This window comes from Acinonyx jubatus, chromosome B3, assembly GCF_027475565.1.
Source record: "Acinonyx jubatus isolate Ajub_Pintada_27869175 chromosome B3, VMU_Ajub_asm_v1.0, whole genome shotgun sequence".
In the NCBI taxonomy this organism is placed as follows: Eukaryota; Metazoa; Chordata; class Mammalia; order Carnivora; family Felidae; genus Acinonyx; species Acinonyx jubatus.
Window position 1 is genome coordinate 48,150,063 of NC_069386.1, and position 14,708 is coordinate 48,164,770.

Genomic DNA, 14,708 nt, shown 5'->3' on the forward strand with positions numbered 1-14,708 from the left:
TAGATCAATGGAACAGAATAGAAAGCCTAGAAATAAACACACACTTACATGGTTAATAAAGCTACGCCAGGGAGGCAAGAATATGCAGTGGGAAAAAGAGTGTTTAACAAATGGTTTTGGGAAAACTGGACCATTTTCTTACACCATAGACAATAATAAACTCAAAATGGACTAAAGACCTAAATATGACACCTAAAGTCCTAGAAGAGAGCACAGGCAGTAATTTCTCTGACATTTTTCTAGATATGTTTCCTAAGGCAAAGGAAGCAAAAGCAAAAATAAACTATTGGGACTACATGAAAATAAAAAGCTTTGAATAGCAAAGGAAACAATCAACAAAACAAAAAGACACCAAATTGGAGAAGATATTTGCAAATAATATATTCAATAAGGGGTTAATACCCAAAGTATATAAAGAACTTACACAACACAAAAAAAAACAAAACAAAACAAAAAACCAATCTGATTAAAAATAGGCGGAAGATATGAACAGACATTACTCCAAAGACACACGAAAAGATGCTTAACATCACTCATTGTCAGGGAAATGCATATCAAAATCACAATGAGATATCACCTTACACTTGTCAGAATGGATAGTATCAAAGAGACAAGAAGTAACAAGGCATGGAGAAAAAGGAACCCTTGGGCACTGTTGGTGGGAATTCAAACTGGTGCAGCCACTGTGGAAAATGGGTGGAGGTTACTTGAAAAATGAAAAACAATTACCATATGACCCAGTAATTCTGCTACAATTTACCCAAAGAAAGTGAAAATAAGAATTTGAAAGGATATATGTACCCCTATGTTTATTGCAGCATTATTTACATTAACTGGAATGTGGAAGCAACCCAAGTATGCACTGATAGATGAATGGATAAAGAAGGTATGGTATGTATCTACAGTGGAATGTTACCCATAAAACAAATGAAATTCTGCCATTTGCAACAACATGGATGGATCTAGAGGGTATAATGCTAAGTGAAATAAGTCAGTATAAGAAAGACAAATACCACATGAATTCATTCCTATGTAGAATTTAAGAAACAAAACAAATGAACAAAGGGAAAAGAGACAAAAAAAAAAAAAGTCTCTTAAATATAGAGAACTGGTGTTTGCCAGAGGGGAGGGAATGGCTGAAATAGGTGAAGGGAATTAAGAGTACCCTTATTGTGATGAGCACTGAATAATGTGTAGAATTGTTGAATCACTATATTGTATGCCTGAAACTAATAGTGTATGTTAATTATTCTGGAATTTTAAAAATGATAAAAAAATAATTAAAAAAGTAAAATAAAAATGGAGTCACTTGCCCCCATTGCTGCAAATCAGGATATAATTGCAAGAATCTGAACTTTAACCAGTCAATCTGGAATTTTCTGATCAGCACTAGTGAGGTAAATTGCTTGCTAGAACCCCATGCTTCCCCCAAAGGAAGGTGACCTTGCCTGAAACCTGAAACAATCCTTCTTCTTCTTCGTCTCCTCCTCCTCCCCTTCCCCCTCCTCCTCCCCCTTCTTTTTTTTTTTTTTTTTTTTTTGTTAATAGCTTCTTTGCCCCACCCTGTTTCTGCCTATAAACATCTTCCATTTTGTTTAGCCTCTCAGAGCACTTTTCTGCTGGCTAGATGGGATGCTGCCTGCCTGACTGTTAAATAAAGCCAGTTAAATTTTTCAAGTTCACTCAGTTGAATTCTGTTTTTTAACACATAGAATCAGAACAAGGAGAATTAGTTTGAATAGAATGTTTCATGGCATCATGCATCCAATTGTACACAACAGGCTTTCTCTTTCCTGTAAGGTGTGTTTATAAACCCTAAGGCATACCTCACTGTAACTAACTCTCCAATAAAACCAGGTTTATGCTTCAGATAATGACCACATTACCAGCATCTTCTCTTTGTCATTACCCATAGTTTTTGAAATGTAATTCCCCTTTCCAAAATGTTTTATTTTTTAATTTATTTTTTTTTCTAAAATGTTTTAAAGGCATATTATGATGACTCTATGGCCATCTTTTTTTTTTTTTTTATGTTTATTTTTGAGACAGAGAGAGACAGAGCATGAATGGGGGAGGGGCAGAGAGAGAGGGGGACACAGAATCGGAAGCAGGCTCCAGGCTCTGAGCCATCAGGCCAGAGCCTGATGCGGGGCTTGAACTCACGAACCCTGAGATCGTGACCTGAGCCGAAGTCGGACACTCAACCGACTGAGCCACCCAGGCGCCCCCCATGGCCATCTTAAAATAGTCTCTTTAAGGAACTACTTTTGACAGTATTTATACTTCATTTTATCCTTTTTATGACCTAATAAACATGTTTTTTGTTTAACAGTAAACAACAAAAAAAAAACACAGTACAATAATAGAAATAGTAAACTCAATAATTTTTAGCTATTATACATAATAAAAACCAATCAACTTATTTGTTCAAATATATTTATTAGATTTTTGATGGGGTAAACTAGATTTCTGATAGTCTTTTAGTTTATAGCTAAAAGAGAGGCAGACCTAAACTCACTGATAAAATATTACTATGGGAAGATAAACTTCGTATTATTTGAAGCTGAGAGCTCATGCTGTATTTGCAGTAATGATGAGTCAAGAAATGGGAGTGAAATGTCAACAATTCTGATAATCATATAAAGGTAGGAAAGTTTGCCTAAAGTATATGAGTTTTTGTTTTTGTTTTTTCAGAGCCAGGGAGGGGCAGAGAGAGAGGGAGAGAGAGGATCCCAAGCAGGCTTCCTGCTCAGCACAGAGCCTGATGTGGGGTTCATCTCACAACCACGAGACCATGACTGGAGCCAAAATCAAGAGTCCAATGCTTAACCTACTTAGCCACGCACGGGCCCCTCTGAATTTTTTATCTAATGTGTTTAAATATTTTCTACAAGAATGAGTTGTTCAAACTGTTTTCTGAAATGAAATCCTTCTTTTTGGAAAAATTACAAACTCGTTTGTGTTTGTTTACTTATTTGTAAAGTAAGTTACAAATTTGTGTATTTGTTTACTTACTTACATTTTAGCATATTCCAAAAATGTATTGCTTTATGTTGTATATCTCACAAAGTGGTGAATTTCACAGTCCAAACTCTAAAGCTTCTTTTAAGTTGTTTGTATCCAGATTCTAAATATACTATAAGCTGGTGAATAATTCTGTATATTGTCTATCCATGCTTTTGATTTTATACAGTTTAGTTTTTTTAGTCTATATTAAAGAAACATTACTCTGTAGTTGTCTTCAACTACATTTTATCTTTAGAGCTGATTAGTGCAGGTCAGTAGTTCACAAAAAGTGATCCCATCAGAATACAAATAGGCTATATTATCCTATCTTTTAAGAAATAACCTTTGGCCCCATATGTCTACTTCCGGCTTCCAGTCTATTTCTCTGTTCAGTGTACAGCAAAACTACTAAAAAGTACCACTTCCATTTTTTCTTAAACCTATTCCATTAAAGTTTTCCTTTCTGTGACCTCACTAAAACACTTCTCCTTGAGGTGACTAATGTTCTCTGCATGGCCTATTTGTACCTTCAGATCTCAATCCATGTGTTACCTCTCAAGATAATTTCACACAGCTGGCCTCTTGAAACAAATTCTTTACTTGGCTTTTGGGCATCAGTTTGCTAATTTCTTCCTCTTTCACTAATTACTTCTTGATCTCATTTGTTTATTTATATTCATTCCCATGATTTCTAAATGTTGGAGTTCCCTAGAGTTTAGTCCTTTGGTCTCTTTTCTATGAATACTTTATAGTCTTATCTGGCCTCATGATTTGAAATAATATCTTCATGTGGATGTTGTTCAGATTGATTATATTCAACATGGGCTTCTCCCTTGAACTCCAGACTACATGTTCAGTTGTCTCACAACAGCTCTACTTTCCCCAGAGATTCTCTTCACTTCCTTCAGGGGTTTGGTCAGACATCAACTTATCAGAGACCTTCCCAGACCAGTCTACCAAAAATAACTCCTTGCTTAAGCACTCCCTTTCCCCCAACCCTATTTTATTTTTTTCCCCATAACATTTATCACTTGGCATATTTTATATATATTTATAGGCATACATAAATATTTATGTGTAACTATGTATACATCATTTATATATGTACATTTATACATGTATGTAAATGTAAATATATGCCTATATATATATGTACTTACATATATATCTATACTTTTTTTTGAGAGCATTTACTTATTCTGAGAGAGAGAGAGAACGAATCCCAGGCAGGCTCCATACTGTCAACACAGAGCCCAACATGGGGCTCAAACTCATGAACCATTAGATCATGACCTGACCCGAAATCAAGACTCGGCCACTTAACCTACTGAGCCACCCAGGCACCCCTCTATACATATGTTTTTTGGTCTCTTTTTCCCTGCTGGAATTTACCAGAATCTAAGCTCCATGAGGACATGCTCTTAGTGCCTAGAAAATCCCTGGACTTTAACAGGCACTAAATGACTATATAGTGGCTATTCCAGACAATGTGCTTGATTCTGAGATACTCATCCTACCTGAGAATTTTAGCAACAAACAAAAAAGGGCCTAACCACCTACTATAGTAAGAATCTTTAGGTTAATATATAGATTCTAAATTTTAAAAAATTGACTTCACTTGCCACAAATTGAGTACCTACAGTGAAGGGGGAAAATAGGTTGTATAGATTTTGTGGAGAAAAGGCAACTAAACTCAAGTTTTTTTTAAATTTGCAGTATTCACCTCAATATCTTGTGCAATGCCCTGATTTTTGGTGTTTTAGAGGAGGTGAACAAAACTAATTTTTCTTTTTATGTCATTATCAAATAAGTTTTGAGGTGTTTGGAAAAATCTTATGAGGCAGAGTTTGAACTATTTTCTCACATCAAACCTTTTTTTTATGAATAGAAGATACAAATTTCTGATCCCCTAGCAACTCAAGATTATTTTTTAATTGATGTTAATATCCTGAATCTGACACTAATAGGGAAACATAAGAGCCGTGATTTTTTTCATTAAAGGTACTCAGACTCAAGTGTGGTTTCAACAGATGGCAGCTGAAATAAATAAATCTCTGTATATAGTGGAATTACATAGTTTAAAGAATAGTGTGTCATCCACCACTGCTTACACTGTGTTAAGGATATATCAAATTATTTGCGTTTATAAAAAAGTATTGCATCTCTTACATCTTTGTACTTCTACGTATTGCTTCTTCTTCCTCTACTGATCTTTCCTTTGATTTGGTTTTACCTTTTCCAGGATGCTTCTCCTGATGTCCTTGGTCTCAATTTGAGCAATTCTGTCTTTGTGTCTGAAAGACCTTTTGCAAAATTTACATAAATTATCACATTTTATTGATTTGCTAATCTCATTCCCCTAAAATATTACTCATTGAAACAATAAAGGTACTGTCTTTTATTTCTGTGTTCCATTTGCATTAGTGACTGTCATTAGCAAGTGTTCTATAAATACGTGCCAAATGAATGAATGAATAGCAGGTCCTCTCTTCTACCAGCAGAGCAGTGGAAACTAACATTCATTCCCCCAGGTTCTAAGCCATTAGTTGAAATAACAGAAAACTGGGAAATTACTGGTCAGTCTTCCTTAATTCAATTTTTTTTCTTAGTGCTCCTGTGTTCCTTTGTCTTGTTAAATATATTCAGTGGACACGTGAGATCCTTAAAGCCTTTTGAAACTTTTGGAGAATATGTACTAAATAATGTACTAAATGTGTCTACTTTTTATTCTATTTTGTACTAAAACGCATCCACCTTTTATTCTATTTTGAACACATTTTAATTTAAGAAGAAGTCACTGTCATTCAGTTATCAGTTCAAATGCTTTATTTCTTAAAAGTTTTCTTTTAACTAATTCAAATGCTTTTCTAGTCCAAATTTGGTATTCTAGCCTTAGATTTAGAACTCACTTTTCCTGAGTATATTTTCTCTTAAATATACACAAGAATATATTTTCATAGAGTGTGTTGAAAATTAGGAAAATCAAGGGTTCTGGTTCTGTCAGGTGCAGTGTTTAGAGTATTATTTTGATAAAATCCAGTAGCTCTGATATGGCTTGAAAATACTTGTTCCTTTGGACTATAATTGCAGGGAAAAAACTGTGGCATAGGTAAAAATTCACCATAATTACTTGAACTGGTTTTATACATAATCATCTTAGGTTTTGATAGTGAGGTAGCTGTATGGAGTGTCTTTGGGTCCAACATACATGAAAACACAGGATTTCCAGGGTTCACACAAGGGGGAAGTTGTTCAGGTTTCATTTCTGTGTCTGAATTTGAAGCTGAAGCACTTTTCTTGTCCTAAAATATAAAGATATAAAATTATTGTCAATTATAAAATTTTGGGGGAAAAAACCCCACCAAAATTAAACTTAACACAATAGTGTCTTATACCACTCATAAAAATTAACTCAAAATGAAAGACTTAAATGTATGACCTAAAACCATAAAACTCCCAGAAAAGAACACAGGGGAAAAGCTCTGATTTAGGTCTTGGCAGAGTTTTTAGATATGACGTCAAAAGCATAAGCAACAAAAGCAAAACTAACAAATGACAACGCATCAAACTAAGAAGCTTCTGCATAGCAAAAGAAGCAACAGAATGAACAGACAACCTACAGAATTGGAGAAAATATTTGCAAACCATGTTGATAAGGGGTTAATATCCAAAATATACAAGGAACTCATACAACTCAATAGCAAAAGAGAATCTGATTAAAAAATGAGAAGATGATCTAAATAGACATTTTTCACACATAAAACACACAGATGGCCACCAGGTACTTGAAGAGGTGTTCAACATCATTAATCATCAAAGAAATGCAAATTAAAACCACAATGAGATACCACCTCACTGTTAGAATGGCTAGTGTCAAAAATATTGGACAATATTGGAGAGGATGTGAAGAATAGGGAACCCTTGTGCACTATTGGTAAGAATGTAAATTGGTGTAGCCACTATAGAAAATAGTATGGAGGTTCCTCAAAAAATTAAAAATTGAATTAACATGTGACCCGGCAATCCCAGTTCTGGTTATATATCCAAAAGAAGTGAAAGCACTATCTTGAGGAGATATTTGCACTCCCATGGTCATTGCAGCACTATTCACGATAGCCAAGAAATGGGAACAATCTTAAGTGTCCCATTAATGCATGAATGGCTAAAGATGTAGTATACTATACTCTCATGTATACATACACACATGAATATTAATCAGCCATTAAAAGGAAGGATTTGGAATCCTGCCATTTCGGACAACGTGGAAGCCATTATGCTAAATGAACTAAGTCAGATAAAGAATACTAGATTGTCACATATATATTAATCTAAAAGTTTAGAAAAGTCAAACTCATTGAGGGGTGCCTGGGTGGCTAAGTTGGTTGAGGGCTGACTTGGGCTCAGGTCGTGAACTCACGGTTCATGAGTCCAAGCCCCACATCGGAGTCTGTGCTGACCACATGGAGTCTGCTTGGGATTCTTTCTTCTCCTCTCCCCTCCCCTGCTTGCTATCTCTCTCTCAAAAATAAACCTTAAAATTTTTTTTAAAAATAAAAAGGTCAAACTGATTGCAACAGAATAGTGATTGCCAGGGGATGGGTGATGGGGGAAAATGGAGAGATATTGGTCAAAGAGTACAAACTTCCAGTTATAAGAGGGATAAGTTCAGGGGATCTAATTACAGAATGGTGAGTATAGTTAACATTACTATATTATATACTTGAAAATTGGTAAGAGAGATTTTAAATGTTCTTGCCACAAAAATAACCTTAATTATGTGAAGTGATCGTCAAAATAAATAAACATTAAAAAAATAGATGTACTTGTGACTGGTTATAATCTTGAAAAATAAAAAGGCGCTACAAGTTGAAATTAACCTGAGTTAAAATCTTTTCCTCATAATAACATCCTTAAAAGCTACCTTTTTATGTAACAGTACTATAAATCATATTCAATCAACTTTTCAGTCAACTATTAATGTTCTACTTGAAGAGAGCCCTTAATAAACTTTTTGGAAGTATTTTTCTGTGAATAAGGGATTTAAAAATCTGAATCAAGTTTAGTGAAAAGAGCACTGGAATGCTGGGTCTGGCCTCCTGGACTTGCCAGGAACGTGAGAACCTGGGTAAGTCTGATTCTCTATGCTTCAGTTTCCTGCTTATAAAATAAGAGAGCCTGGATTATTTGTTCTTTTAATTATCATCTAATGACTCCATTTATCCCACAGAACTTGTAAAGTTTGTAAATTTATAGTTTATAAAATGAGGTAGTATCACAAAGTAGTATACTATGTTCTCATGCTGTGCCTGTTTTAATGACATTCATAAGGCAAAGTAACTTTTCAGAAGAGCTTCTTTAAATAATTTTGAGAACTCTTGGGTCTTCCTGAAAATCCAATCCAAGAGCACTTGTTTTGCTGCTGTATTTGAATAAAGGGAAAAGCCTTTTTCTTACTGTAAATTTCCCTGTTGCAAACATAGGTGTTAGAAATGAAATTGCTGGTCTTTTTTTTTTCTTCTTAAGTTCTCCAGGTTAACTATTCATTTTTTTAAAGACTGATACTGTAATTGACAAAGGTCTGAAGTGTTTGGTTATTGTTCTATTGTCTTGGTATCTTGAGCTGAAAGACTTTAATATTTGGCCTCAGAAAAACTTCATTGCTCAGTTCTTGGGAATTAGACCGTTATTTTATGAATATTTATCTCATTGGAACCTCCAGCTACTACTGACCCAGCCACCTTTAAGGCCTGCTTCTTTCTTGTCTCATCAGGAACAAAATCTTAGTAGTGCTTTACTACCTACTAATAACATGGAGAAGTTATCTGAAACTAGAAGTCCTTTATCCATAGTAGTGTTCTCTTGTACAGTCCTTCTCTTACTTTTATGTACATATGAAATACACAGGAATCTAGTTAAACAGTAGATTCTGACTCACGTCTGGGGTAGGGCAAAGATTCTGCATTTCTAACAAAGTCCCAGGAGATGCTTAAGCTTCTGATCCCTAGATGATGTTATGAAAGTTGTGGCTAAGCCATAGTGAGGAGTTAAAGAGGCCTCTGGGAGATAGACAAAGGAGTGTGGGTAGAGAGAGGGCCATAATCATACCTGCATGGCTTATTTCCCAACAGACTAGTTGGGAAACTTGCTACTTGTGTACCTTCTGCTTTAAGAGTTGTAAAGAGCACCTCTTAGGTGTCACCAGTTCTGTGTTCTGATGTTAGCACTAATAGCTAGATGACTGATGAAATTATTTTATAAGGATTCAAGTTCCTTGTCTATAGATATAAAATGAAGGAGCTGGATTAGATGGTTGTTTTCTAATCTAAGGACTCAGATATCAGGACCCTCCAAATGTAGCAATAGCAACTGTTAAAAAACAAAATTCAACAAAGTAAATTTGAAGATCTAATTGGCTTTATTAAGCAATTCATGAATCAGGTAGCATCCCATCAAGTAAGTGGTGGGTAGCTCTGAGGAGTGGTACAAAATGGAAGGTTTTCATAGGAAGGATAAGTTACTAGCAAAAGAAAAGATTGTTTCAGGCAAGGTCACCTTTCTTTAGGGGAAAGGACAGAGGGTTTTATCATGCACATTACCTCATTTTCCTTTGGGGGAGGGAGAGGGTGAGCCAAGGTGACAGATCACCTGATTGGTGCTGACTATAAAATTCCAGATTGATTAGTTTTAAATTCCTCTTGTGGAATGGCTTAAACTGCAATTAAGTCTTGGTTTGCTATCCTGGGGGCAAGTGATTCCACCTTGGCCCCAGGTTTTCTTTTTAACAGATCTAAGTGATTTTGTTATTCAAAAAGCATAAAGGGATATGCATATTTACTCATGATAAAGCCCTTTATTTGTGACAAGTTAATGTTATAATAAGTTAATAAGTATGTTCTGTGTGGTATCTAAATAGGCAAAAAATTTTGGTAGTTTAAAAATATAAAAATAAAAATATTTGGCAGCTTCTGGAACATGTAAGATCTAAATCCTTCCAGATAGGAAGTTACATTATTATATCTAAATAACTTCATGGTAGTTGACAGGGTACTGTAACTCTGATTTTTAAAGGTTGTGTTAAATAGGAGATTGTTTATGTATCATCTATAAATTAATAAAAAACAAAACAAAATTGCCATAGTTCCTGTGGTTATGGAGATAAAATGAAATACAATTGAAGTGATATAAATGGAATCAGTTTTCATCATTTCTTTCATATATACCTCAGTGCATATGGATGATGTTCCAGAATTCAGTTCTAAAGTTTACAGGTTAATAACACTACATTGTACAGTCCTTCTCTTAACTTTTATGTACATATGAAATACACAGGAATTTGGTTAAACAGTAGATTCTGACTCAGGTCTGGGGTAGGGCAGAGATTCTGCATTTCTGTATAGTATATATAAACTGTATAGTACAGTTTACTAATACTTCATATTCATAATTTTTTTGAGAGAGAGAGAGAATCCCAGGAGAGGGGCAGAGAGAAGGAGAATCCCAAGCAGGCTCCACTCTGTCAGCACAGAGCCCCATGAGGGGCTCGATCTCATGAACCATAAGATCATGACCTGAGCTGAAATCAAGAGTCAGAGTCGGATGTTCAACTGACTAGGCCACCCAGGTACCCTAGTATATTCATAATCTTGTAGGAAGCTGGCAAGCCTAGAAGTAGACCTCATCAGATCTTGCTACTTATTCTTTGTGACTCTGCCTATTAGTGTTCTTTAAAAATATCACAGTAGACTGGATAATAGCAAGTCACCAGAATCCTATGGTATCTCAACAGGTCAGCTTTTCTCAAAATGTGTAGGTTCCTGGGGGTGCCTGGGTGTCTCACTTGGTTAAACCTCTGACTCTTGATTTCAGCTCAGGTCATGATCTCCTGGTTCATGGGTTCGAGCCCCAAGGCGAGCACTATGCTGACTGTGTGGAGCCTGCTTGGGATTCTCTCTCTCCTCCTCTCTTCCCCTCCTTTGCTCATGCTTGCTCTCTCTTAAAATAAATAAATGAATTTAAAAACATTTTTTTTAAAAAAGTGTGTAGGTTTCTGGAGCACAGGAAAAGCTTCTTAGTTGGAAGGCGGCTGCCCTGTAACTTGTAGGAAACAGTAGCAACCCTAATATACTTTATGGACACCCAGTCAGGTTGCCCATAGCAACCTCAGTCACAGAGTACTCTTTCATCAAATCACCTGCTACTAAATTCTGATCATTGGCCCGAAATATAATACAGAAAGCCAAATCCAGTCAAACTAGGAGACAAACTTTGTTGGCATAATTTGTACCACACAATCTGGAAATGTTAAGTGTCTACCTAAATGTTTTTAGACTTCCAGGATAATTAACAAATGTTTATAGACTTAGAAACAAAATACTCAAGGGGTGCGTGGGTGGCTCAGTCTGACTCTTGACCTCTGACTCTTAATCAGTCTAAGCAACTGACTCTTGATCTCTGCTCAGGTCATGATCACATTTGTGAGATCAAGCCCCAAGTCAGGCTCTGCGCTGACAGTGTGGAGCCTGCTTGGGATTCTGTCTCTTCCTCTCTCTCTCTCTGCCCATTCCCTGCTGTCTCTTTCTCAAAAATAAATACATAATCTTAAAAAAAAAAAAAAACATTCATGGCTTTTACTTTATTCATGGCCTCACTGTAGTTTTCTTATTTGGGTTTCACCCTCTTCAAATCTGATATTCTTAAAATATAGAGTTCAAACTAGATACAATTAAAAACATACAGCCTCATACAAAAAATAACAAAAGGATTATTTTAAATGCTCTGCCAGGTTACACAGCAAATATTACTTAAGGATAAAAAGGTTAATTAAAATTGTAAATGATTTTTCTAAAATTGTCTTAAAATTACACTGTGAAATTGCCTTGAAAAGAATAAAAATCTATAGATAGATATTAGCTTTCTCACTAATGTACTTTTCAGTCTCCCCTGGAATTACAGAAAGTCAAGCCACTGTGACTTTTCAAAGTTCTTCATTATAAACACATGCACATTTAAAAAAAGATAAATAAGAATAAGTCATTGAGATAATGAAAATGCCCTTTATGGAAGCTGTAATTGTCAAATTAAAATTTGTGTTTTCTTTTTTGGTGTTGTGTCACAAGTGATGTTAACTAGAGCAACACCAAAAGCAAACGAATAAAAAAACCCTCCAAAAGTCAAATTTTGGGGTACCTTTTTCTTTCTGCCCAGGCCCATCATCTCCCGTGTTAATCTTTTTTTTTTTTTTTTTTTTTTTTTTTTTTTTGCCACAATTGAGGGACAAAACCTTAACTTTAACCTTAAACCTTAACTTTCTACTGCTTCCACCAACAGTAAATACAAGGGCAACATATCCTTTTTTTGGTCTTATCCCTTTTGAACAAGGCACAGTGTAAGAATGTAAAATTAACAAGGTACATTTTTCTCATTTACAGCCATCACCGCACAGTTTGCAATGGGGTACGAGTTGCATACCATCCCCAATCATTTTTATATTTTCAGAGGCAATTCTGGCTCAATGCAATGCACAATTACATCTGTATAGCCCAGTGGTTGCCTAAAAAGGTGTTTTTTTTGGGGGGGGGGAGGGGGCGGGGGGGGCGATGCTCAAATTTACAGCAAGGAGTACCAGCCGTCAAAAACATTCAGCCCTCTGCCCAAACCCACCCAGTCGTACTCGGTCATTCTCGGTATCTTCCTTATTTTTTCGGCAAACGTAGTCTTTCCCCGCAGCGGATGGTAAGAAGACCAGCGAGCATCCAGGGGACGCGGCCTTTTACTACATCCAGTTAAAGCAGCGAAGAGAACGTGATCCGCTGGCTGAATCAATATGTACCGACTAATCCGCCTAATCCAGGGAGTAGCTCTCGGGGTGAAACCGCGAATCCTTTAGAGTGGTAAGAGAAGCCCGTCTCCTTAGCAACCGGCCGCGGCGCCTCTCCAGCGCCAGGGCCCGGATGTTGTGAGGATCGCTGCTGCCCCGCCTAGCTTCCTGCAGCCTGGCAGCGGCGGGCTGCACTTCTCTTCGGGAGTCGTAGTTCTTCTCTCCTCCGGCGCCCGACATGAGGAGCAGGCGGGACTACGAGTCCCGGCATGCGTTGCGTCGCTCCGCCGGCCACCACCTCCCGGCTGCGGACGCCTGCGAGCAGGTTGTTGTTTTTAAGAGAGGCGTCACTGTGCTCGGAGCTGTGACCGCCGCCACCGCGACAGTCAGCGCAGTCGGGCAGAGGTGGCACTGCTCGTTCAGGTACGGCCCTGGGCGGATTGGGACCCCGGGAGAGGAGTAGCGGCCACCGGTCCGGGCCCTGACCAGCACCCTCTTCTGCCGGAGGCAGAGGCGGGGTCTTCTGTGAGGCTGGGGCTGCTCGGACTGGGGTCTGCTCCGGCGGGGGCCGACTCCTGGAGCCTGGTGTGTGCAGGCGCTCGCGTGGTCCCGGAACGCGAGTCCGCAGCCCCCCGGGCCTGAGCCGGCCTTTGAGGCGTCGGGTGGCGAGGTCCTGCAGCCTCAGATGCCCGCTGGCAGACCCGAACGGCGTGTCCGGGGCGTGGGGTAGTTTATAACCCGGGGGACACTCCTTCCTTCACCGGGCTGGCTTGGGGCGCTTCTAGGTCTTGATTGTTGAGCATCCATATGGTAAGATGTTACGTGCGTCACCCGGCAGGGTTTTTCATTCGGTCCATTTTTTTTGGTGACGTTTGAGCCCCGTGATGCCAGGAATAGAAAGATTAAATATTAAATAATGCGGCTGAGATTTCTGCTTATACTCCAGGCTGACAGTGGTCAGATATCCTTTCTTACCCTCTTCCCCATCCACCAACCCACTGTAGTATGGTCTTCCTAATGGATAACTCCCCTGTAGCAGCTGTCCACACAATTCCTTGTATGCGTTACATATTTATCTCTGTTTAATGAATCCAGCTCTGCCATTGGGAGCGCCAATTTTAATGAACTCAGTCAATTAGGGTACTTTGTTGAGTGGGTGAAATTTGCACTGCTTCACAATTGCTTTATGTAGAAACGACGTGGGGCTCTCTTGTATCAAGAAAGGTAACTACTTGAGTCCTGCGAATTTTAGATTTGCCTCCTCCGCTAAGGTTACATCCATTGGATAACGCTTGAAATCCTTGTTAGTGCTTCATAGTTTAAGGTTTGAATCTTATTAGGTCCCACATTTCTCAGAGGGATCTAATTTATCCCACCTTAAACGCTAGTGTGAATGGTTTACTATTCTTTGCTGAGCTCTCATCGTAAAGTTGAAGGACGGGAGTAAGGTATTATTTTAAGCATAATTTTTAACCCTTTACACTAAGAAAAGGATTCTAATTAAAGAAGCAATTAAAAAATCATACTCATAATATTCAGGGATGTGGGAAATACTACTTTTTAAATGAAAACAGGTTAGAAAATAGTATAATTCTAATTGTGTAAACTGTAAAGCTAGAAGTGATCAGAAATAAGCTCAAAGGATAGTTGTAAAAGTGAGTAGATGGTGAAACTACAAATGACTTTTTCTTTATACTTTCTGGTATTTTCCAAATTTTCTATGGAAAAGAAATTAATTAAGCAGCAATTCCAGTTAACCTTTTAAACATTACTTTAAAAAGCAAATAAACAACAACAAAAAACATACACAAAGCTCCTGCTATTGCATCCACAGACTATATGAGTAACAATTTGAATGTAAATTATTTGTGCAGAAGGGGCGTTA

The 14,708-nt window shown here is 37.5% G+C and overlaps 3 protein-coding genes across 11 annotated transcripts in view; 2 read left to right on the top strand and 1 right to left on the bottom strand.

Moving 5' to 3' along the window:
• The window catches only part of DNAAF4 (dynein axonemal assembly factor 4), a 70,662-nt gene extending 65,972 nt beyond the window's left edge, over window positions 1-4,690 (top strand). For 2 of the 5 annotated variants that reach the window (XR_008299162.1, XR_008299164.1), the window contains 2 exons: window positions 819-891; window positions 2,695-4,690. The gene's annotated coding sequence lies outside the window, so the exon portion shown is untranslated. Of the gene's footprint in view, window positions 1-818; window positions 1,497-2,694 lie in introns of those variants that run through there. The other 3 variants (XR_008299163.1, XM_027067302.2, XM_027067301.2) reach the window with 3 other exon arrangements.
• A 114-nt stretch (window positions 4,691-4,804) lies between these two features.
• Window positions 4,805-13,056, bottom strand: PIERCE2 (piercer of microtubule wall 2). The gene is made up of 2 exons (XM_027067298.2): window positions 12,667-13,056; window positions 4,805-6,308 (listed from the first exon to the last, which is right to left on the bottom strand). The coding sequence occupies exons 1-2, from the start codon at window positions 12,682-12,684 to the stop codon at window positions 5,961-5,963; spliced, it is 366 nt and encodes a 121-aa protein (XP_026923099.1). The 5' UTR covers window positions 12,685-13,056; the 3' UTR covers window positions 4,805-5,960.
• Window positions 13,057-13,094: 38 nt separating this feature from the next.
• CCPG1 (cell cycle progression 1) overlaps window positions 13,095-14,708 on the top strand; it is a 42,317-nt gene continuing 40,703 nt past the window's right edge. For 4 of the 5 annotated variants that reach the window (XR_008299160.1, XR_008299161.1, XM_027067291.2 and 1 more), the window contains exon 1: window positions 13,107-13,246. The gene's annotated coding sequence lies outside the window, so the exon portion shown is untranslated. Of the gene's footprint in view, window positions 13,247-14,708 lie in introns of all 5 variants that reach the window. The other variant, XM_027067294.2, reaches the window with a different exon arrangement.